General features: G+C 38.7%; 1 protein-coding gene across 1 annotated transcript; it reads left to right on the forward strand.

The window, feature by feature from the left end:
* Positions 1-7,977: 7,977 nt before the first annotated feature.
* On the forward strand, positions 7,978-23,056 carry LOC102808374 (methyltransferase-like protein 27). The gene is made up of 5 exons (XM_085493288.1): positions 7,978-8,174; positions 19,189-19,311; positions 19,419-19,554; positions 19,806-19,898; positions 20,050-23,056. The coding sequence occupies exons 1-5, from the start codon at positions 8,052-8,054 to the stop codon at positions 20,226-20,228; spliced, it is 654 nt and encodes a 217-aa protein (XP_085349414.1). The 5' UTR covers positions 7,978-8,051; the 3' UTR covers positions 20,229-23,056.
* The last annotated feature ends 546 nt before the right edge of the window (positions 23,057-23,602 follow it).

The raw sequence follows: 23,602 nt of genomic DNA on the forward strand, positions 1-23,602 counted from the left end.
CCTAATACATAATAATGGCTATTTATGAAAAAAAGGCATTTCTAATTTTTGAAATTGACTATGGTGACCCATAGCACGACAGTGGCCTTATAATACCAACATACATCGTCGTGAAATGTTATTTGCTGTCACTTGCCACTATATATAGCACCAACACATATAAATGTTGACATCGCCTGCCAATGTGAATCACAACACAACATTGGCTATATATACGTGTTTTGCCTTTCGATGAATACACAATATATATGGTGGCATATCATCATTGCTCACCGTCTTACACCCCATGTTTTATTTTCCATCAGCTTGACGAATTCCTGATGAATTGACGAAGATACCTCCGGTACACTTAATCAACATGGAATCCGTAACAACATTCGACTTAGCCCTGTCAACTGCAGAACCTGTTACGAAGGAATCAGAATGCCATATCAAGAAAAAAAAACCTGTTACTCCTGTGACGCATAGCAAGGTAGATGAAATTGAATATTTTCAAATGATAAATACAAACGGCAAGAAAAATAGGTCGGGATGCTCTGAGATAAGAAATACCAAAAACAAGAAAAATGAATCGGGATGTTCTGAAACGGGGAATCCAACAAGCAAGGTAGATGGATCGGGATGTTCTGAAATAGGCAAGGAAGATGGATCGGGATGTTCTGAAATGGGAAATCTAAAAAGCAAGGAATATGGATCGGGATGTTCTGAAATGGGAAATCTAAAAAGCAAGGAAGATGCATCGGGATGTTCTGAAATAGGAAATCCAACAAGCAAGGGAGATGGATCGGGATGTTCTGAAATGGGAAATCCAACAAGCAAGGAAAATGGATCGGGATGTTCTGAAATGGGAAATACAATAATCAAGGAAGATGGATCGGGATGTTCTGAAATGGGAAATCTAAAAAGCAAGGAATATGAATCGGGATGTTCTGAAATGGGAAATCTAAAAAGCAAGGAAGATGCATCGGGATGTTCTGAAATAGGAAATCCAACAAGCAAGGAAGATGGATCGGGATGTTCTGAAATGGGAAATCCAACAAGCAAGGAAGATGGATCGAGATGTTCTGAAATGGGAAATCTAAAAAGCAAGGAAGATGGATCGGGATGTTCTAAAATGGGAAATCCATCAAGCAAGGAAAATGGATCGGGATGTTATGAAGAGGGAAATCCAACAGGCAAGGAAGATGGATCGGGAAAAAACATGTATAAATGTGAGGAGTGTGACAGAAAATTTCCTTACATGAAGAACCTTAAAATTCACATGAAAATGCATAAGACTGAACGTCCCTATAAATGTGATAAATGTGAAAAGAGTTATGCGCAGATAAATTATTTGAACCGACACATGAGGTCACATGTGCCTCTTAAATGTGAAAAGTGCAATCAGGTTTTTTCACAGAGAAGCGCTCTGAAGAGGCATGTGAATGAACATAATCATGCAGATACCTATCCATGCAAGGAGTGTGGCAAAGAGTTCAGTTCATATGCTAGTTGCAAACTGCATGAACGTATCCACAATGAAGTTATCCCGTACAAATGTGATATCTGTGGGAAACGATGCAAGAATCTGCAATTCTTAAACCGACATTTGCAATCCCACAAACTCGGAATACCGGAACGAGAGTACAAGTTCACCTGTGATGTCTGTGGGAGACGATTTCATTTTGAATATACTTACACAATTCACATGCGATGTCATACAGGAGAAAGGCCATTCAAGTGTAAGGAATGTGACAAGGCCTTTAAAACAAAACATGCTCTGGTTGTACATGAGCGATCACACTTGGGGCTCAGGCTTTTCAAATGTGAAATATGCGGGGCTAAATATTCGGCTAAAGAACACTTAAAAAGACACACTAGGACAAAACACACTGGTGAGAGGCCGTACAAATGTGAACAATGTGACAAACGATTTTTCTCGAAAAGTGACCTCAAAACTCACTCGCTGACTCACACTGGCGATAAACCTTTTGAGTGCGGGGAATGTGGTAGGCGCTTTTTGTTGAAGACACAGTTGACGAGGCATGCCGTAGTGCATACTCATGCAAAGCCATTTCAATGCGATCAGTGCGGAAAGCTGTTCTCTTGTAAACAGTACCTGGTGCAGCACATCCAGCGACATACAGGGGAGAAACCACACAAATGCAAACTATGTGATGCAAAGTTTGTCACTCAAAGCCACCTATTGAGACACGAGGCAATACATGGTGGGAAAAAAACATGTACATGCGATGTCTGTGGTAAGAATTACCTCAGCAAGGGTTATTTAAGAATGCACATGATAACACATGAAAATGTAAAACGCTTTCAGTGTGGACAGTGTGGCAAAAAGTTTGCTTTCAAAGATAAACTAAGAATCCATCTGAAATTTCACAGTGGAATCAAGCCTTACACCTGTGAATTGTGTGACAGTAGTTACGTAACAAAATACCATTTAAAGAGACACATGGAAACACATAAAAGTGAAAAACCCTACCAATGTGACGAATGTGGTCAGAGCTACAGATTGCAAAGTAACTTTGAAACCCACAAGCGTTCACATGCTGGTGGAGAAGCGTACGAGTGTTGGTTGTGCGAACAGACGTACACTACAGTACGAGCTTTGAACTACCACACCAAAATTCACACTGAAGAACATCCTCACCAGTGTGAAGTTTGTGGGAAAGGCTTCAGTCAGAACCAGCATCTTAAAAACCACATGATAAGAAAACATGGCTATAAAAGTAAACCACGTGCTGTGAAACCGACTTGTAACATATGTGGGAAGCAGTGTACAAACCTTTCAAATCATAAAAAAATACGTCACAGTACGGAGAGACCATTCCAGTGTAAGTTATGTGATAATAACTACAAAATGAAGGCACACTTAGACAGGCACATGATTTCACATACCGGAGAGAAACGGCATAAATGTGAGAAGTGTGGTAAATGTTTCTTATTGAAGCAAGGTTTGATGGTTCACCTAAAAACACACACCGGGATAAAGCCATTTGTATGTCAGAAATGTGGCAGAAGATTTTTCTCTAAATGCATCATGCAAACACACGAGGCAATTCATTCGTCGGCCAGGCCCCATAAGTGTCCAGTGTGTGGCAAAGCATTTAAAGTCTCTCCTTACTTGAAGGCCCACATGCGAACACATGATAAAAAACAGCTGCACACATGTAAAGAATGTGGAGTAACTTTTAAGCGAGAAACTTCGTTCACCAAACACGTGAAACTACATGCCAAGGAGATTCTGGAGCGTGAGCAATATAAGTATCTGGTACGCTTTGAGAAAATAACCGATTTTATGAATGAATTGAATGGAACAGAAGTATTCCGTATTCGTTGGAAAAAGTTTAATGTTAAATGAGTAGATACAATCTTGTTTCTACTCACCCCCCAATACGAATAGTACTACATGTGTATAGCTGTGTGTATTGTTTCATCAATAGGTGATTTTCCGTACAATTGCGAGATCTCGCGAGATGCATGAAAGACGCGCGTCGAACGTCTGCCGCAAAAATCGAACGATTTGATTTTGAACTAGAATTTCTTTATTTCGTAGCTTACATTGACCGGCCGATCTTCGACAGAGGAATATTGCTTCCGAATACCCTTACTTAATCGAAATTGCCTATCATCAAATGTGGACAGCACATTATTAAGCATGGAAATGTCCCCAAAATACTTTCGCGTTTGTCGAATCCCACGCGATGTTTGACGCCACTACGACGCTATGACCTTTGTTTGTCCTGTTTTTACGTTCGATTTCACGCATAACGCGTGATTCTCGCAGTGAACGGAAAATGGTCTATTCAGTAAATGTTTAATATTTGTGTTACTATCTATTGTTACTTCACGTGTTAGGTTACACATATTGCGAGTGCATGTTTATGCACAGGTAGTGTTTGTAAAGGTGTTAGATTGGACGATACTTAATATATATATATAATGTCTGCAATGTCTGGGAAGACATACAATGACAACATTAGCAATAAATTAATTGTTGCTTATATTAGATAGTATAACAATTCATAAACATAAACATATTTTGGGTTATATTTAGATTTTTTTTTATAGAGTTCATAAACTTTTCAATAATAATATTCAATTTTTACACTTGGTTTTAAAGTTATTGGCCGACGACAATGTGGACACTATGACTCAAAAGAGATCTCACTAGAATACTGCTAGCCAGGACGCATGCAGTCCATATAAACATACGTGTTTCATTAATAATTCGATACATATGCGATAATATTGCACCATACTTGATCATGTTCAAGTAGCATTGATAAATCGGCTGAATAGCTTAATAGTTGTGATCATACTCTAATCATCATTATTTTTTACACGAATTGAGGAAGAACTCCATACCTCGTGTCGCATCGACTTGTGGTTGTTGCTAAGTTACAAAAGTCTGTTACAATCTACTTAAAACAATGTAGGTTTGCAGGAATAAACAAATAGTCACGTGACCAAGATCAGTTAAGATGAACAATAATATGAAGCATGGGCTTGAGTTAATCTTCAATTTACATACGATATTGGTATTATGAGATGACAGATTGTTTGGTCTTAAATATCTTTGTTTTTTTATTTTTGTTAGTCACTATGTGTTAAATATACTCTTTATTTGAGATAAGGTTAGAAAAAATGCCTAACTTCATAGATACTAGTAGTTAACTTCATTTTAATAGATGATTTATGAAAATGAGTAATTAATTAAATAATTCGCAGGAAAACAAGCTTGAAGTTTCCATAGTATTTTCAGATTAATGAGCAATACTATTACTTTCATGAAGATTAAATATTTTGTCAACTATTCAATGCTTTTAATATAGAGATTTCACAGATTTCATTGTAGCCGCATATTCCAATTTAAAATTGCTGTCCTAAATGTTTTTTCTAAAATAGCCTACCCTTTAGTTTTTGTGTAGAACTCGATGCCTGTTTTGATTTTATGGAAAGGGTTTGGAACACATTGCCCGCTGGTAATACATACTACGTTGCTGTTGATTGGCTAACATTTAAGCTACCGTCTTTCTCCCTTTATCACCTCCACTTTTGTCATGGCCTATGTAACTATATTATTTGAGGGCGAATGTCAGGAGAGAATGGAACATATTTTGGTAGGAGGGGCAAAGCATGTCCGAATATGTACGCAGCAAGTTCTACACAGTTTCACAAAAGACGGAATATATAAACTCATTTATCGTTTTATTTTTGTTTGGAGATATGCACGTTTTCAAGCAGTGAATTCAAGTTTTCAAATGCAATCATTGTAGTCAATATGGCCCATCACTGTCTGCCTTATATCTTATCTTACTTATATCAAACATTTTATTATTGTTTCAATTAATCTTAGGCGCGAATGGATCAATAAAGCCACAACACATGCCCGAACTCCAAATGGTGTTTCATTCTCTTACATTATAACGTTCTCGTTGTTTACCTTGCCTATGTAAAATTTGGAACAGAGAACTTGGTATCGGGGGAAAATGGCGCTCTATTCGAAAGAAAAAAACAAATCCCGTGGTTCTCTCGCTCCCAACGAGATTTCGTCCGCCATTTGTGTCTAAGGTTGATTGCCACTACATGATGTATTCTTAAAATATTTCGATAATTTTGTAAACGCTTTTAAAAACTTCAGTAACTAATGGCTTATTGACTTCGCTTACAGCCACGGTGTTCCAGTTTATCACTTAGCATTTAGATACGTAGGCTTGCGGTGTAATTGACATCATACTAGAATTCTTTTTGTATTTGAATATTATAAATTAGGAAATAATAATTTTGTTTACATTTTAGTACGTGGTGACACAAATGTAAATATAGATTAATTTGAAGTGGTAGTTTTATTAATAAAATATAAATCTAGCAGACAGAACTATATATTGTTGTGTGGTTTGTCAATCCAACAATGTACCAGTATAAAGACCTTCTGAATGGAGGATAATAATGTATTGCTTCCTTCTTGCATACTGTCACACGCAACGTAATATTACCGTAATTGGTATAGTACAGGTGTGATGGTTCAAATACCAAAATGGCAACAGTAACATAAAGACTTCCCTGGCGGCGATGATAACATACGAACACGGAGCCAACAGATGAGGTTTCAACTGGTACTGGTATTATTATACTCTGCAAACATCAAGTACAATAACGCGGTAAAACTCCAAACCTCCAATAACTAGATACTTAAACTCCAACACAATTCAACGAGATCTCCGATCTGAACTCAGTGCTGAACAACTCCCCTATATATACCTCCACTGTCTATAAATAGACCATTACATCAGCATACATAATGAGTCTGGAATTTACTATAAATTTCTAGAATGTTCCATTACCTTCTATTGCCTCCTACAGTGTTCTATTACCTATTCAACCAGTTTCTAAAAAAAATCTAGAATATTCCACCCAGACACAGTACGGTTCTAGAACATTCTCAGTGACACGGAAGTGGTAAATAAGTCGTATGCGACACATACATTCATTTGATTGTAAGCACGTACTAAAATGACAATTCTTAAAATCAATCTACTGTAGAATACTTTATTTTAGCTGAAATTAATTTTCGCTGAAAAGACATTTTGGGTGTTTTGTATGGAATTTATTTTCACTGATTTTGACGAGTTGAATGTAAAATATGGGAAAAAACGGTATATTTGCTGGATTTTATTTTCACTGAATAATTCCTTCAGCAAAAATATCAAAATTTAAAACCAAGCGAAAGTATTTTACAATAATTGAATTCCGAAGTATTTATAGAGCTCATTTTTGGCCTTAACTGCCATTTTTCGTTTGTTTGTTCTATTTTTGTCTGCAATTGTTATTTTTTGTTTTCATTAGATTTCTAAACTTAAAAGGCCAATAATAGCAAGGTAGATTGTTATAAATGTTATTGAGTTTAGCTATAAGACAAATATTTGCTTTTACAGTGGTGTCCTACATAAACGTGAATTACATTCATATTTGTCCTCTGTTACAATTATATTTTAAATGATTTTTTTTTTTTTTAATTTAAATTTGTATTTTTCTTTTTGCGGAAGCCCATGGTTCTGATCAACCATGGGAGATCTCGTTCAACTCTCGCAAACTTCAGTAACCAATCAGAAAAAGCTTTATTCATATGCAGCCATGGTTGAGATCGTGCATACTGTATACAAGGCCTTCTCTGATCGGTTATTCTAGATCTAACGAACGAGACTTTCTATATGGGTTGTTCAGGTCTTTAGGCGATCGCAGTCAGAAAAATCAAAAAAAGAAAAAAAAAACATGACTAAAATATAACAAAATTATCAATTAAATGTAGAAAAAAGGGAGATTTTGTGAGAGTGGGTTGTATGTATGATAAAGATTGTCGTATTAAAAGTGCTAACAAATATTTGTTCAGATAGAAACATTATGTTCCAAGGTAACCATTTTATAATTTGTCGGAACACGATTCCCAATTGGGTGCTACGAGTTTTAGATACGTTATTAATTGTCTCTTCGTGTTTTATAAACACAATGGATACCCATATAAGTAATATACTAGTAATCATTCCCTAAATAGAACATATGAGTTGACCCCCATAGAATAGATAACAATACGATAGAAAGCCAACACTAAGGTCGGTTATCACAGGTTTTCATAGCAACGCAACTTTAATTTGCCAATTAATAAAACTACAAATAAAACTGTAAATGCTGAAAAAATGCTGCGTTATGCATTATTGTGTTGAACATATACATTATTTACATGCGATTTTAAAATATACTAACAATACAGTAATCTAATAATTGCAACTGCAACCACTCTAACGTTTTTTCTTTCTTTCGAGAATAAAAACGCGATAAAATTACGAAATAACAAAATTACGCTCGCGAAATGGAGGAGTGGTCAGCATTTGTATTAGGTCTATTTGATTATGGTTCCACTAAGTTGAGTAGCAGAGAGACCAGTCTAAATAACACACAAATTATCATACACTTAGGGAGTAATGTGGGTTCAAGTCGGGCTGTCATTGCGTCAGAATTTGAGTCGTAATTTACTATCTACTAGATCAGTTCAAACAATGGCCATATTTTTTGATAGCTCAAAACCATTTGTTGAAAATATGAAACCTTTTTTTGCACCCGGTGTGTCACAAGCGGAAATTATCGCCACATACAATTCTCGTAAAGATACGTATGAGAAGGTAAGTCGATATCTATTCACGTCCGACATATGGTACGGTACGACATAAGTGTTCTTTTACAGTTTTATAATATGTATTTACGTCATATATGGCACGACTATTATCAAACAGTACGGTACTACATGATTACTAGTTTACAGTACGGCACGGCACGACTGAGTAATAATATTCAATACGATACGATACTATACGCAATGACTACTGTGAAACCATTTATTTTCACTGACATTTAATTTCACTATTTTGATGTTTTGATCATATTCACTGTGTTTTAATTTCACGAATGTGTCAAGAAAACAGTAAGTGTTATTATTATGTTATATGTTCACATAGATTTAATATAGTGAATTTTACTTGTCAACGAAAATAGCGACATTAAAACCCGGTGAATAATTAATGCATTTACCCTGAGAAAACTAATAATTTATTAGTTGTCTGAGATTTACAGTATTATTGGGGGGTTAAAGGGCGACGCATTGTCGCGAGATCAAGGACGGTTATGTGCGCATGCGTCTTGACCAATCAAGTGGGCATCCTCGTCCGAGCTACATATCAAAAGTGTTCTCCGTGAACACCATCGGTTGCGAAAGGCATCACACAAGAGGGTTGGCAAGGGGTATTTTCGTAAGCTGTAATCAATTGTTTTTATTTTCGTAATAATGTAATTTAAATAAATAAAAAAACGTAAATTCGTAAAAATGAGCAAGGCGTAAAATATAATCAGATTTATTCGACCGTAACTTATACAAAGATCGTATTTTTTGTAAGTGTATAAAGCATTTTCCACGTTAAATGTCGCAATAATTACGCATTTTCCAATTTCCATTCTTAAACAAAAATTATCAAGTATATTAAAAAAATGTAATTAGGAATTTGCTTTATCTGTAAAGAGTAAAATCCTATTTTTTACTGTAAATGGAACTTTCATTTTATTTCCTGTATTTAGGTCATCGCCAGTTAATATTAAAATATGTATGTATTATTAGAAACTTAAGTGGCTTATTTACTTTATACCTAAATTTGTAAAGGTAGGTAGACGTTAAACACCATATTGCCTGGCTTCCTACCTCCAATTCCAGCTCCAAACTCCAATCTTTTACAGTGTGTGTTTTGTGTCAACCACAAATAACTGCAAGTAATTGATAGATTGCGCAGTTTCTACTTCTCGGCTCTGAAAGAGTAAATAGACTTGCAACAGTATATTGGCTGTTGCACAGATCAACGAGTACAAACTGGGACGTTACCAGCCTTTAGTAAGGTATTTTAGGTGATTGGAAGGTATCGATGGTCATAGCGTCGTAGTCGCGTCAAACATCGCGTGGGATTCGACAAACGCGAAAGTATTTCGTAGCTTACATTGACCGGCCGATCTTCGACAGAGGAATATTGCTTTCGAATACCATTACTTAATCGAAATTGCCTATCATCAAATGTGGACAGCACATTATTAAGCATGGAAATGTCCCCGAAATACTTTCGCGTTTGTCGAATCCCACGCGATGTTTGACGCGACTACGACGCTATGACCTTTGTTTGTCCTGTTTTACGTTAGATTTCACGCATAACGCGTGATTCTCGCAGTAAACGGAAAATGGTCTATTAGTGCAAGTCGCGCCAAGGTCAAACCTCATACTTGTGATTTCCACAAGAAGAGCGCATTGGAATTTGGGAAATTCGATGTTTATCAACACAAATGTCGCACGTGCGCAGCGCGACAACTATCGCCCTTCAACAAAACATCGTGGGAAAACAACATGTACGTGATTCTCTATCAATATGGTGACACATACACGTATAAGCAACCCTAGCGTGCAGGAGTGTGTGTGTGTGCGTGGTTTGGTTCCTCGGATCAGGGTTAGACTTGCTTGCAGTCTGTTGCGATTCCGATGAAAAATTCTTGAAAAATAAATACAAATTGCGTAAACGAGGGGTGAACGCGAAAGTCACGTGACCGCGAAATCCCAACAGACTTGCCATCAGTGTAAGCGCCCTCACATTACCGGCCAGATTCGGGCTTGTAATGATTGACATGTCTAATTGTAGACGCCAAAATTGACTATTAGTTGGCAGGTCGGTAGGGCGCCACCACAGTTCATTTAATTGTAAGTGGAGGTAATACAGGGCGAACAAACACGTCAGGTTTTAGGAAAGGTCAGATGAAAATAGACGGCAAGTTGGCGTTTGGTAATCTTTAGGCCACGGACTTGTATGATTATTTACGGAAACTTAAAGAACAGTGGCAGGGTTTGTGAAGTTGTCAAGTTGAAGTATGCAATTAATCGTATGTATTAAAGACTGAAGTTTCTTGGTACTGCTTGTGTTGCTATATATTTACGTACACACTGTTGTGTTTGGAATCGCGTGAGTATTATCGAACATATTGACGGTTTTTGCTGTAACGTAGCGGCCACCCGCCCTTCGTCAGATAACATACAGGCTCTATGTAGATGCAGTAGTGCAATCGCCAACCGAAATTATTGCGTCAACATATGGTAAATAATCGAGGTCAACAAAGGAAGAATTCAAGTAAATTGTATATTTGTTATTAACTTGAATGTGAACCCAGTCTTGGCGATATTGAAAATCCAGGATTTCGCACGAACTTCATAAGTATTGTTGTGTTTGTGCTTTTTTAGGCTGCAGTGTAATTAGTTAAATTTAATTGCATTTTTCACTGCTGTTGGTGTTTGGCAGAGTCATTTCCCATCTGTCTCAGCTTTCTGTTTTCTTAATAGTGTAGGGTATTTATTCACAGCACCGTTAGTGCTAGACTGGTCCACAAGTGACATTAAATCTGTTTGGTATTTATTTCCACTAGAGGTGTGTATTTGTTTGTTTACAATTTGGTGGTGGAATTCAGGCATTGTTTATTCTATCATTGATTTGAAATTGTATTAAGTTTATACTTGTCAGCATAATTAAGATGGCTTCTCCTGGTAATGACAGTCCATTATTAACGTCTCAAACTGACAAGCGTGTACCAGCCATGACTGAAAAGGCTTTACAGGCGGAGAGAGATCGTTTGAAGTTAAGTAGAGCAGCCTTGTGTGGTAAAGTTACGCAAAAAACTAACGAAATTAATGAGCTGGTTAAGGATAAAAACAATGTGCTGGAGGTTAAACACAAGTTGCTGGAATGGGAGTCTACCTATGAATGCTTCAGACAAGCTGATAATAAATACCGCAGTGTTCTGGAGGAAGCAACAGGTCAGACTGATTATGCTGATTGGTCTATGCCCCGTTTGGTGGAATTTGATAGGTTTCGGGTACATACTGAAGGCTGGCTTCATGATAATACTTCCCATGACATGAATTTGAGTTTTGATGATATCAAGCCTGAAGACAGTGCTTCACAAGTCGGTTTTAGTCTACATAGAAACACATCTACTACACCAAAGTCCCATAGTAGTAAAGTGTCATGCACCAGTAGTGTGAAGTCTGAAACTTCAAAGGTCAGTGCTGCAGTTAGGCGAGCAGAGTTGCTGGTGTACATGGCAGCTTTGGAAGAAAAGCATTTATTGGAGCAGCAGGAAGCTCAGTTAAAAAGACAAACAGAAGAGCGTTACTTGCAAGAAAAATACCAGCTCGAGGAATTACGCAAGAAAAGGGAAATGTTAGATTTGAAAACCCAAATTGCAGCAGAGAATGCAAAAATTGAAACATATCAACAACATGAAGATGGGGACAATCCAGGTGACATCGCAAAGTGTTTGTTTCCACGGAAACCCTTGCCAGATGTGGGTGTTGTTAAACAAGGAGTTAGCACTGCTATATCTAACAAGGCAAGTTTCTACCCATGTGATGGACTAAGAACCAGTGTAGGCAATGATGAGGTAAATCCTAGTGATGATAATTCAAAGACACACAACAGTAATGGTGACAACAGGAAACTGGAAACACAATCAAGTACTAGTCATCACAGCAGTTCCAGCTCAGGCAGTAATGAGGATCTCTCAGCAGTTATACATCAACAAAATGAGGTGACAAAGATGTTAATTGATCACAACAAGCGAGCCTCATTGCCACCGCAGAAAATAACTCCATTTTCAGGGGATCCTTTGAAGTACAAAGCCTTCATTAGAGCCTTCAAACATGGTGTTGAGCTGAACACAGAGGATCCAGAAGACCGTTTATATTATTTAGAGCAATTTACTGAAGGTGAACCAAAGGAAATTGTAGGTAGCTGCATTCACATGGAACCGTCTGATGGATACCAAAGAGCTAGAAAACTACTAGAAGATGAATACGGTGATCATTATATTATAGCTACAGCTTACATGAAAGAAGCAGAGAAATGGCCTGAAGTAAAATCTGAAGATAAAACAGCCTTGAAGAATTTCTCTTTATTTCTTATTAAATGTGATAGTGCGATGAAAGGTGAATCATACCTGCGAGAGCTAGATCATCCTAAAAATATCGGAATGTTGGTTGAAAAATTGCCATTTAAAATGAAAGAGGCATGGCGTAGAATATCATATGGTATACTTCAGCATAGACCAGTCCAATTCCATGATTTAGTTGAATATGTGAATAAAGAAGCTAAAGTGATGTCTAATGTGTTGTTTGGTGACTTAAATGGAGCTCGCGGGAAGTTTTCAAAGAATATCAAGAAAAATGACAACACTTCAAGGAAGCATACAACGTTTGCTGTTAGTACAAATACAGGTGGTGTATCAGACGGATCATGTGTGTTTTGTGACGAGAAGACTCATGGGATACAGAAATGCAAATCCTTTGAACGCAAAACATATAGAGACAAAAAATCGTTCATCAGATCTAAAGGGCTCTGTTATGGGTGTCTTAGAAATGAGAACCATCTTGTAAAGAATTGTCCTAAGAGGTTGGTGTGTGACAAGTGTAATGGAGAACATCCTTCAGTGCTGCACCGTGAGTTCAAACCAGAAGAGAGGGTTGTTTCTACTTCCGTTGGTATGATTGATGCAGATTGCCGGGCAGCAGTGTCAACAGAGATTACCTGCAGACCAGTCATCATACCAGTTGGTATCAGATGTAAGTCTACTGGAGCAAGTATACAGACCTATGCCTTCATAGATAATGGAAGCGATAGTGTATTTTGTACTGAAGATGTCAGACAGCGACTAAATGTTGGTGGTAGAAAGACCAAGCTGAACTTACACACCATAACAGGAAACAGAATCATGGAGAGTCGCATGATTAAAGGACTGGAGGTTACAGATTTAGAAGGAAATCAAGTCATAAAGCTTCCAACTGTTTATACTCAAGATAAAATTCCTGTATCTAAGAAGGACATCCTGACTCAAGCTGACATATCTTGCTTTCCATATCTGAGTGGAGTGCACTTGCCGCATATAGAATCAGATATTGGTCTTCTCATTGGTAATAACGTCCCTAAGGCCTTTGAACCACATCAGGTGATCAACAGTAGTGACAATGGTCCTTTTGCTGTACGTACAGTGCTAGGCTGGATGGTCGGTGGATCCTTTATGGGGGCTGGACGAGACGAGGATGACTCTATTACACCAGTATGTGTCAACAGGATACAAGTTGGTCCATTGGTAGATGCACAGTTAGCTAATTACTTTAACCAGGAATTTAGCGAGAGAGCGATAGATGACAAGCCCGAAGATTCAGTTGAAGATAAACGTTTTAGGAAGATTGTGGATTCTGGGACAGAAGTTCTTAATGGTCACTTTCAAGTTGAACTACCATTTCGAGATAAAGATGTTGTGATGCCAAACAACAGAAACATGGTAGAGCAACGACTAAGACATCTGAAGCGAAAGTTTGAACGGAATGCACAGTATCGCAATGAGTACACAAAATTTATGAATGTTATCATAGACAAGTCGTATGCTGAGAAGATTCCTGCAGAAGATGAAGCTATAGATGGAAGGATTTGGTATCTACCACACCATGGGGTTTACCATCCGCAAAAGGGAAAGATTAGAGTTGTCTTTGATTGTGGTGCTGAATATGGTGGTACCAGTTTGAATAAGCAATTAATGCAAGGGCCCGACCTAACAAATTCACTGGTGGGAGTCTTGTTACGATTTCGCCAGGACCGTGTTGCTCTCATGGCAGACATAGAGGCAATGTTTTCGCAAGTAATGGTACCCAAGAAGCATCAAGATTACCAAAGATTCTTATGGTGGCCAAATGGTGATGTAACTCAACCTGTAGCAGAATACCATATGACGGTTCACATCTTTGGTGCAACATCATCTCCTGGTTGCGCTAATTACGCCTTAAAAAAGTCTGCTGATTCCAGTGAAGATACTAATGTTAGAAGCACTATTCAGCATAACTTTTATGTAGATGACATGCTGAAAGCAGTTCCAACAGTGACAGAGGGAAGAGCTCTGGCTGAAGGTTTAATAGATACTTGTAAGAAGCGTGGGTTCCGTCTTACAAAGTGGATGAGTAATGAAAGACACGTTTTAGAAGTTATCCCTAAAGAGGAAAGAGCCAGTGAGGTTAAGAATCTGGATTTGGAACAGGATAGCTTACCTATAGAACATGCATTAGGAATGCAGTGGAACGTAGAAACAGATGAGCTTGGATTCCGGAATGGCATTAAAGAAAGGCCTCCAACTAGAAGAGGTGTGCTGGGAATGGTGAGTTCAGTCTACGATCCGTTAGGTCTAGCAGCTCCTGCAGTATTGCCAGCAAAGATAATACTGCAGAATTTGTCCAGAGATAAATTGGATTGGGATGAAGAGATTCCCGACAAGCAACGTAAGCAGTGGAACAGATGGTTACATGATCTACCCAGACTAGAAGAGAGCTTCGCAGTCAGTAGGTGTATTAAACCAGAAGAATTTGGTGAGCTAACTAACACTCAGCTGCATCACTTTTCAGATGCCAGTGAGTCTGGTTATGGGACAGTGACTTATATTAGAATGGTCAACCAGAAGAATGAAGTCCATTGTGCCCTGCTGAGTGGTAAGGCGAGAGTATCACCACTGAAGACAATTACTATACCGCGTATGGAGTTAACTGCTGCCACAGTGTCTATACGTATGAACAGACTTCTGAAGAGAGAATTGGATTTACCAATTACCGAATCTTACTATTGGACAGACAGCCAAACTGTATTAAGATATATCAACAATAAGACTGCTAGATTTCACACATTTGTGGCAAATCGAATATCTGTTATTCATGAAGGTTCTGAACCAAGACAGTGGTTTTATGTGAGTACCAACGACAATCCTGCTGATGAGTGCTCAAGAGGGCAGCCAATTGGTACATTTCTGAATAACAAGCGATGGCTCAGAGGCCCAGAGTTCTTATGGAAACCAAAGGAGGAATGGCCAAACAACCTTTGTGATGCACCATTAGACTCAGATGATCCAGAAGTGAAACAGAATGCCAGTGTACACAAGATAGATGTAGATAATTTGCAGAGTCCAGTAAATGACCTGATTGAGCACTACTCAAGTTGGTACAGTCTGAAAAAAGCTGTTGCATGGATTCTAAAGGTAAAGAAACACCTTTTACAGAAGATCAGAAGTAGAAGTATGGATGAGGAGAATGTGACACATGTTCAAGTGTTGAGTTTAAGTGATCTACGAGAAGCAGAAAATGCCATCATCATTTTTGTTCAAAGGAAGGTGTTTGATAAGGAGCTGGATGTCTGCAAGTCTGCAGACAGTAGTGGTAAGAGGTCACACAAACTTAAGAGTACAATCTGCAAGTTGGATCCCATTGTAGGAGAAGATGGCATACTACGCGTGGGAGGACGACTTGATCTGGCTTTGATTCCTGAGGAGTCAAAACATCCTGCAATACTACCTAAGGAAGGCCATGTTTCCATGCTGATTCTTCATGATATCCATGAACAGGGTCAACACTTTGGAAGGATGTATATGCTTTCTAAGTTACGAGAAAGATATTGGATAGTAAGTGCCAATGCAGCTGCACGGAAATTGATTAACAAGTGTGTTATATGTCGCAGACAAAAGGCCAAAGTAGGAGAACAGAAGATGGCGGATCTACCTGCTGATCGTGTTAGGTCAGGTGAACCACCATTTACTAGTGTAGGCGTGGATTATTTTGGCCCCATTGAAGTTAAACAGAGAAGGAGCACTGTGAAACGGTATGGTGTAATTTTCACGTGCTTATCCATACGAGCAGTTCACATCGAGAAAGCCGATTCCCTATCCACAGATTCTTATATTAATGCTTTAAGGAGGTTTGTATCTCGCAGAGGAGCTGTGAAAGAGATGAGATCAGACAACGGTAGTAACTTTGTTGGTGCCAAACGTGTCCTTAAAGAAGAGATAGACAAGTGGAACCAGTCCAAAATAAGTGACAGCATGTTGAGAAAGGGAATTCAGTGGAAGTTCAACCCACCGTCAGGCTCTCATTTTGGTGGTGTCTGGGAGCGCCAGATCCGGACCATACGGCAGCTCTTGTTGGTAATTACAAAGCAGCAGTTACTGACAGATGAGAGCTTGGAGACGTTTTTCTGCGAAGTTGAACATACAATCAACAGTCGACCCATAACAAGGTCATCGGATGATGCTAAAGATATGCTAGCATTGTCTCCAAATATGCTACTTACCATGAAGGGTTTATCCCCACCACCTTGTCTAACAGATAAAAATGATTTGTATCCAGTTAACCGATGGAAGCAAGTCCAGTATCTAGCTGAGCTTTTCTGGAAACGCTGGAAGAAGGAATATCTACCCACCCTCCAAGAACGCCAGAAGTGGCTGAGACCAAAACAAAATCTGAAGGTTGGTGACGTGGTTATCATTAAGGACGATAACACTCCTAGATGTGTATGGCCCCTGGGCAGGATAGTCAAGGTGATGCCTGACAGAAAAGGTCTAGTGCGTAGAGTACTAGTGAAGACTAGGAACAATGTACTAGAGCGTCCTCATGATAAGCTTTGCACATTGTTAGAAGCAGAAGACTAATGGTAGATATTGGTGGTTTATTACAACATTGTAGTCCTTGTGAGCAGTGATGTTCTGCATGGTTTGCTTTATTATTTTACTAGCTTACCTTTGGGTTCATTAAACCCAAGGCTTCTTAGTATGTAGAATAACAAAATTCTCACGCAGTAGAGTTTACTCTGCTGTGTTCAACGTTTGGTGAATGGTGTCCTGTATTATGTGGACCAACATTAGTGAGCCCTATGTCTATAGGGCGGCCATACCATGAACGTGTATGGTGAAGAGGGTCTCAAAAGTGATGACTTGATTCTTCTATTAACATTATATAGAATATATAGATGATCAGATCAAGCGCAAGTTTAGTTTATAGATTTCAAATTTCTTCGCTTTACTGTTATGTATTTTCATGAGATGTTTTGCATTTTTGAATAGTTGTTATTCTCGATTACCTTTTACATACTACTTCGCTTTTATATGAAGGTTTGTGTATTGTATTTGAATGTATTTGTAATTTAGTTGGCGTCAGTTATATTAAGTTTAGGAAATGTCCATATTGATTTATATGTCCATTTGGGGGCTGGTATGTAGACGCCAAAATTGACTATTAGTTGGCAGGTCGGTAGGGCGCCACCACAGTTCATTTAATTGTAAGTGGAGGTAATACAGGGCGAACAAACACGTCAGGTTTTAGGAAAGGTCAGATGAAAATAGACGGCAAGTTGGCGTTTGGTAATCTTTAGGCCACGGACTTGTATGATTATTTACGGAAACTTAAAGAACAGTGGCAGGGTTTGTGAAGTTGTCAAGTTGAAGTATGCAATTAATCGTATGTATTAAAGACTGAAGTTTCTTGGTACTGCTTGTGTTGCTATATATTTACGTACACACTGTTGTGTTTGGAATCGCGTGAGTATTATCGAACATATTGACGGTTTTTGCTGTAACGTAGCGGCCACCCGCCCTTCGTCAGATAACATACAGGCTCTATGTAGATGCAGTAGTGCAATCGCCAACCGAAATTATTGCGTCAACACTAATATGTTTCAACTAATCAGAAGACAGGCTAATTAACATATCAACTGAGACCCCGGAAAACATACACACTTTCTTGGATAAACCATGGAAGGTATAAACTTAGATCCCGAAAACTTTACCTACTTTCTCATATCCGAATCGTATAAGTATGCCATTTTATTTTAGATTGAATTTCAAAAAAACGTACAATGTTATCAGGAGAATGTTTGGAGCTAGCCTTAAAAGTATTAGGATACCAAAGCTTTCGTCGATATCAACGAGAGGTCGTGGGGGCCTACTCAGATGGCCGAAACGTTTTCGTGTCTGCGCCTACAGGCAGTGGAAAATCACTGACTTTTGAAATGGCACCGTTTTGTATCGACTACAGGCGTTGTGGTGAGTTTAAAAAATGTTCGCCTGTCGTCCCCTGCCTTTACGGTGTCATAACCGCACACAATACAGATAATTTCTTGCGTTCTCGAAGAAACGATGGTTGTTTTACTCAATTTTGTTGGCGTCAACATCTCTTTTTACCTCCATGGCTTCAACCAGGTTATGATACTGGCTCGGCTGCTCTACCCACTGTTTGACCTGGTTATGGTCCGTCGATCGGCTGCTCCACCCACTGTATGACGTGTATGCAAATTTACAAGCCCGAGTCTGGCCGGTAATGTGAGGGCGCATACACTGATGGCAAGTCTGTTGGGATTGACGCAGTTTATATTTACGCAATTTATATTTATTTTTCAAGAATTTTTCATCGGAATCGCAACAGACTGCAAGCAACTCTAGGTCAGGGTGTGATCACGGGGATCGCTTGATCGTATGATCACAATCCTCGACACAGAGTCAAGTCGTCTTGGCAAGTGGCTATCCCGGCAAACAAGACATACCCGTAAACTCATCTAGGCAGGTTTTTTAGTCAACGCAGCAACATTGACTCCAATTTGTTGTCTTCCACTAGTATTTGATGAACATTTATTATATAATTACAGCGCCATCACAACAATTCTTTATATCCATCATGTTCCCATGTATTATCTAGTGCTATACAGTGTAGAGGAATGGATAAATTCTTAATAAATAAATAAATCTTTTTTTTTTTTATTTCGGTAGGATAACCCGCCAGATTTGTATAAAGCACCTACAATTACTGCTGAGAAAACCACTGAGGTTGTATTTAATAAGTGTGCCCGGATACTGGATGTTGGCTCCGGGACGGGACTGGTAGGCGAAGAGGTGTGGTCATTTTTTTTAAATAAACCAAAATATCAATAAGAATAATGTAATTTTGTTATTGAGACATGGATTGATTGATTGATCTACATTTTTTGGTTCATTCATAGTTATCAAAGCGAGGTTATTGCAATGTGGATGCGTTGGAACCTTCCATGGGATGTATTGAGACTGCACAGAAAAAGAAAGTTTACAAAAATATCATGTGTGATGTACTTGGCGGGAAAAAAGTGCAGATTGAGAATGGTAATGGAATGGTTTACGAGCACCACCTCTTTTTTAGATCTCTAAAATAGTTTATCTAAATGCACAATGGCTACAATGAAAAGCAATATATCAAAGTGTTCTTCATTCTTGTCTTTAGGTGAATGGTATCCATTGTATCGTTAATTCACTGCAAGCAAAAACAACTCCAGTTCGTTAATTATGCACATACCAGGTTCTCTTACACGTCTTTTTACTAAATGTTTTACTAAATGATACCTTTCTACACACAGGGTCTTACGATGCTGTTGTTTGTTGTGGCTCGTTTATGCCAAACTTCATTCCACCCTCGGGGATTAAGAAACTTGTGAGAATAGCTAAAAGTGGTAGGTTGCACTGTCTTGTAAATTTAGGATTCTAAAATTAATGGCTGATCGTTTAATTTAGAAGATTATCACAAACTTGATTCAGTCAGGTTAAGAGATTTTTAATTATTCTCTAACGAATATGATGAGTATACTTTTTCTTCTTTTATAGGTGGGTGTGTCGTTATTTTATTGCGGCGTGAATTTTGTTACGAAGGAAGCTATGGTCAAGAATTGCAATTATGTATTGATGAATTGAAAGAGTCGAAAGAAGTTGAAGTGATAGAGATACAAAATGCGCCATATAGAGTTGGTGTACCAGGAGTCTGTGTCGTATTACGGGTTACATAGTGTGTATTGACAGGAGTATGTGTCGTATTACGGGTTACATAGTGTGTATTGACAGGAGGCTGTGTCGTATTACGGGTTGCATAGTGTGTATTGACAGGAGTATGTGTCGTATTACGGGTTACATAGTGTGTATTGACAGGAGTCTTTGTCGTATTACGGGTTACATAGTGTGTATTGACAGGAGTCCGTGTCGTATTACGGGTTACATAGTGTGTATTGACAGGAGTATGTGTCGTATTACGGGTTACATAGTGTGTATTGACAGGAGTCTGTGTCGTATAACGGGTTACATAGTGTGTATTGACAGGAGTATGTGTCGTATTACGGGTTACATAGCGTGTATTGACAGGAGTCTGTGTCGTATAACGGGTTACATAGTGTGTATTGACAGGAGTCTGTGTCGTATTACGGGTTACATAGTGTGTATTGACAGGAGTATGTGTCGTATTACGGGTTACATAGCGTGTATTGACAGGAGTCTGTGTCGTATAACGGGTTACATAGTGTGTATTGACAGGAGTCTTTGTCGTATTACGGGTTACATAGTGTGTATTGACAGGAGTCTGTGTCGTATTACGGGTTACATAGTGTGTATAGACAGGAGTATGTGTCGTATAACGGGTTACATATTGCGCATTGACAGGAGTATGTGTCGTATTACGGGTTACATAGTGTGTATTGACAGGAGTATGTGTCGTATTACGGGTTACATAGTGTGTATTGACAGGAGTATGTGTCGTATAACGGGTTCATATTGTGTATTGGCAGGAGTATGTGTCGTATTACGGGTTACATAGTGTGTATTGACAGGAGTATGTGTCGTATTACGGGTTACATAGTGTGTATTGGCAGGAGTATGTGTCGTATTACGGGTTACATAGTGTGTATTGACAGGAGTATGTGTCGTATTACCGGTTCTATAGTGTGTATTGACAGGAGTATGTGTCGTATTACGGGTTACATAGTGTGCATTGACAGGAGTATGTGTCGTATAACGGGTTGCATATTGTGCATTGACAGGAGTCTGTGTCGTATTACAGGTTACATAGCGTGTATTGACAGGAGTATGTGTCGTATAACGGGTTACATATTGTTTATTGACAGGAGTATGTGTCGTATTACCGGTTTTATAGAGTGTGTTGACAGGAGTATGTGTCGTATTACGGGTTACATAGTGTGTTTTGACAGGAGTATGTGTCGTGTAACGGGTTACATAGTGTGCATTGGCAGGAGTATGTGTCGTATTACGGGTTACATAGTGTGCATTGACAGGAGTATGTGTCGTATAACGGGTTACATAGTGTGTTGTGACAGGAGTCTGTGTCGTATTACGGTTACATAGTGTGCATTGACAGGAGTATGTGTCGTATAACGGGTTACATAGTGTGCATTGACAGGAGTATGTGTCGTATTACCGGTTCTATAGAGTGTATTGACAGGAGTCTGTCTCGTATTACGGGTTACATAGTGTGTATTGACAGGAGTCTATGTCGTATAACGGGTTCCATAGTGGGTAATGACAGGAGTCTGTGTCACATTACGGGTTACATAGAGTGTATTGACAGGAGTCTGTCTCGTATTACGGGTTACATAGTGTGTATTGACAGGAGTCTATGTCGTATAACGGGTTCCATAGTGGGTAATGACAGGAGTCTGTGTCACATTACGGGTTACATAGTGTGCATTGACAGGAGTATGTGTCGTATTACCGGTTCTATAGTGTGTATTGACAGGAGTATGTCTCGTATTACGGGTTATATAGTGTGTATTGACAGGAGTCTATGTCGTATAACGGGTTACATAGTGTGTATTGACAGGAGTCTATGTCGTATAACGGGTTCCATAGTGGGTAATGACAGGAGTCTGTGTCACATTACGGATTACATAGAGTGTATTGACAGGAGTATGTGTCGTATTACGGGTTACATAGTGTGTATTGACAGGAGTCTGTATCACATTGCGGGTTACATAGAGTGTATTGACAGGAGTATGTGTCATATTACGGGTTACATAGTGTGTGTTGGCAGGAGTCTGTGACGTATTACGGGTTTCATAGTGGGTATTACTTCGTTAATGTAGTTTTTCGATTATCGTTAAAGCGGGGGGGTCATCCCCTGCGCACGCGCGGGAATCGTGTCCCAAACTACGATAAAAACACTCGCTAAAACGCAAAGGCTCATGGGTAGATGCTTGTTTGTAAACAATGACACGCTATGGCCATCTGACGCATGCGCAGGTGACGACTCCCATGCTTTAAATCATGATAATACTAGTAGTGAGCCCAACTCTTTTATATGTTACAGTATATGAGCATGCAATGCGTACATCGGGGATATGTATATGAAATCATCTCGCTAATGTTGGTTGCTACACAATTTGCATATTTTACCTTGTTGTCCAGCCTCGCTCCGGCTACAAACTGCCGAAATTATGAAAAGTGATTTTCCACCGTGACTCAGAAATATCAAGCAAAACATTAGGCTGGAATCGAGACATTCCTATTATACTCAAGTATGTTCTGCTAAATCACCATGTAACTACGTAGTCGACACAGATTTCTGTTCCATCGCTGCCAGTGAGTGTCTGTCTTCATGACTTCAGTACATTACCATGGGAACTCGCATGCACAGACTGTTCTCTAGCCTTTTTATTCGTAGATTTTTCAAAATCTTACGATCATAGACGGCAACACATCGCCTATAAAGTGAAATATATATCGGACTTGTGTGAAGGCATCCGATATGAAAATTAGCTATAATGATTGGAATAAAATGCCAATGTTAAATTTTTAAAATGATTAATAAGTTGAAATAAACATTATTCCTAAATTGTGGTCATGGAAATTTTAGTTAAAATTTTTATTATATGGCGAAACACGGACGCAATAATACGTTGGTTAGTTTACGGCCATTAAGTATCCTCTCTCAAGTATGTAGTAGAGGTTTTCAAAAAGTAAATTTACACAAAATATTGTTTGTGTAAATATCATAATTCACCCTAATTAAAAATCTGCTTCAGCCGAATTACCCTGGGCGGTTCACATATATGTCTGAACATAGGCGAAAGTGACGTTTTATTGACTTGTCTACATACTCACAAACATGTCTTTTTCGCGAGCATGTCCTTTTAGCGAATTCAGCGAGAGAACTGATTCGCTAATTCAGGATGACGCTAATGACTTATTATAAATTCAAAATGGCCAAGTCTTGGGGATCCGGAAATCAGGGGGAGGGGCTTCAGGACAGTTTTGATGGAGGTGATAACTGTGCATTTGTTTTGGCACGCGACAGACAAGTATTGTGAAAACAGGAAATCAACAATGACAAGAGAGATTCGCTAAATCAACATTTCGCTATTACGTCATTTGACCACAA

The sequence above is a fragment of the Saccoglossus kowalevskii genome, chromosome 18 (genome assembly GCF_978046115.1).
Source record: "Saccoglossus kowalevskii chromosome 18, keSacKowa6.1, whole genome shotgun sequence".
NCBI lineage: Eukaryota > Metazoa > Hemichordata > Enteropneusta > Harrimaniidae > Saccoglossus > Saccoglossus kowalevskii.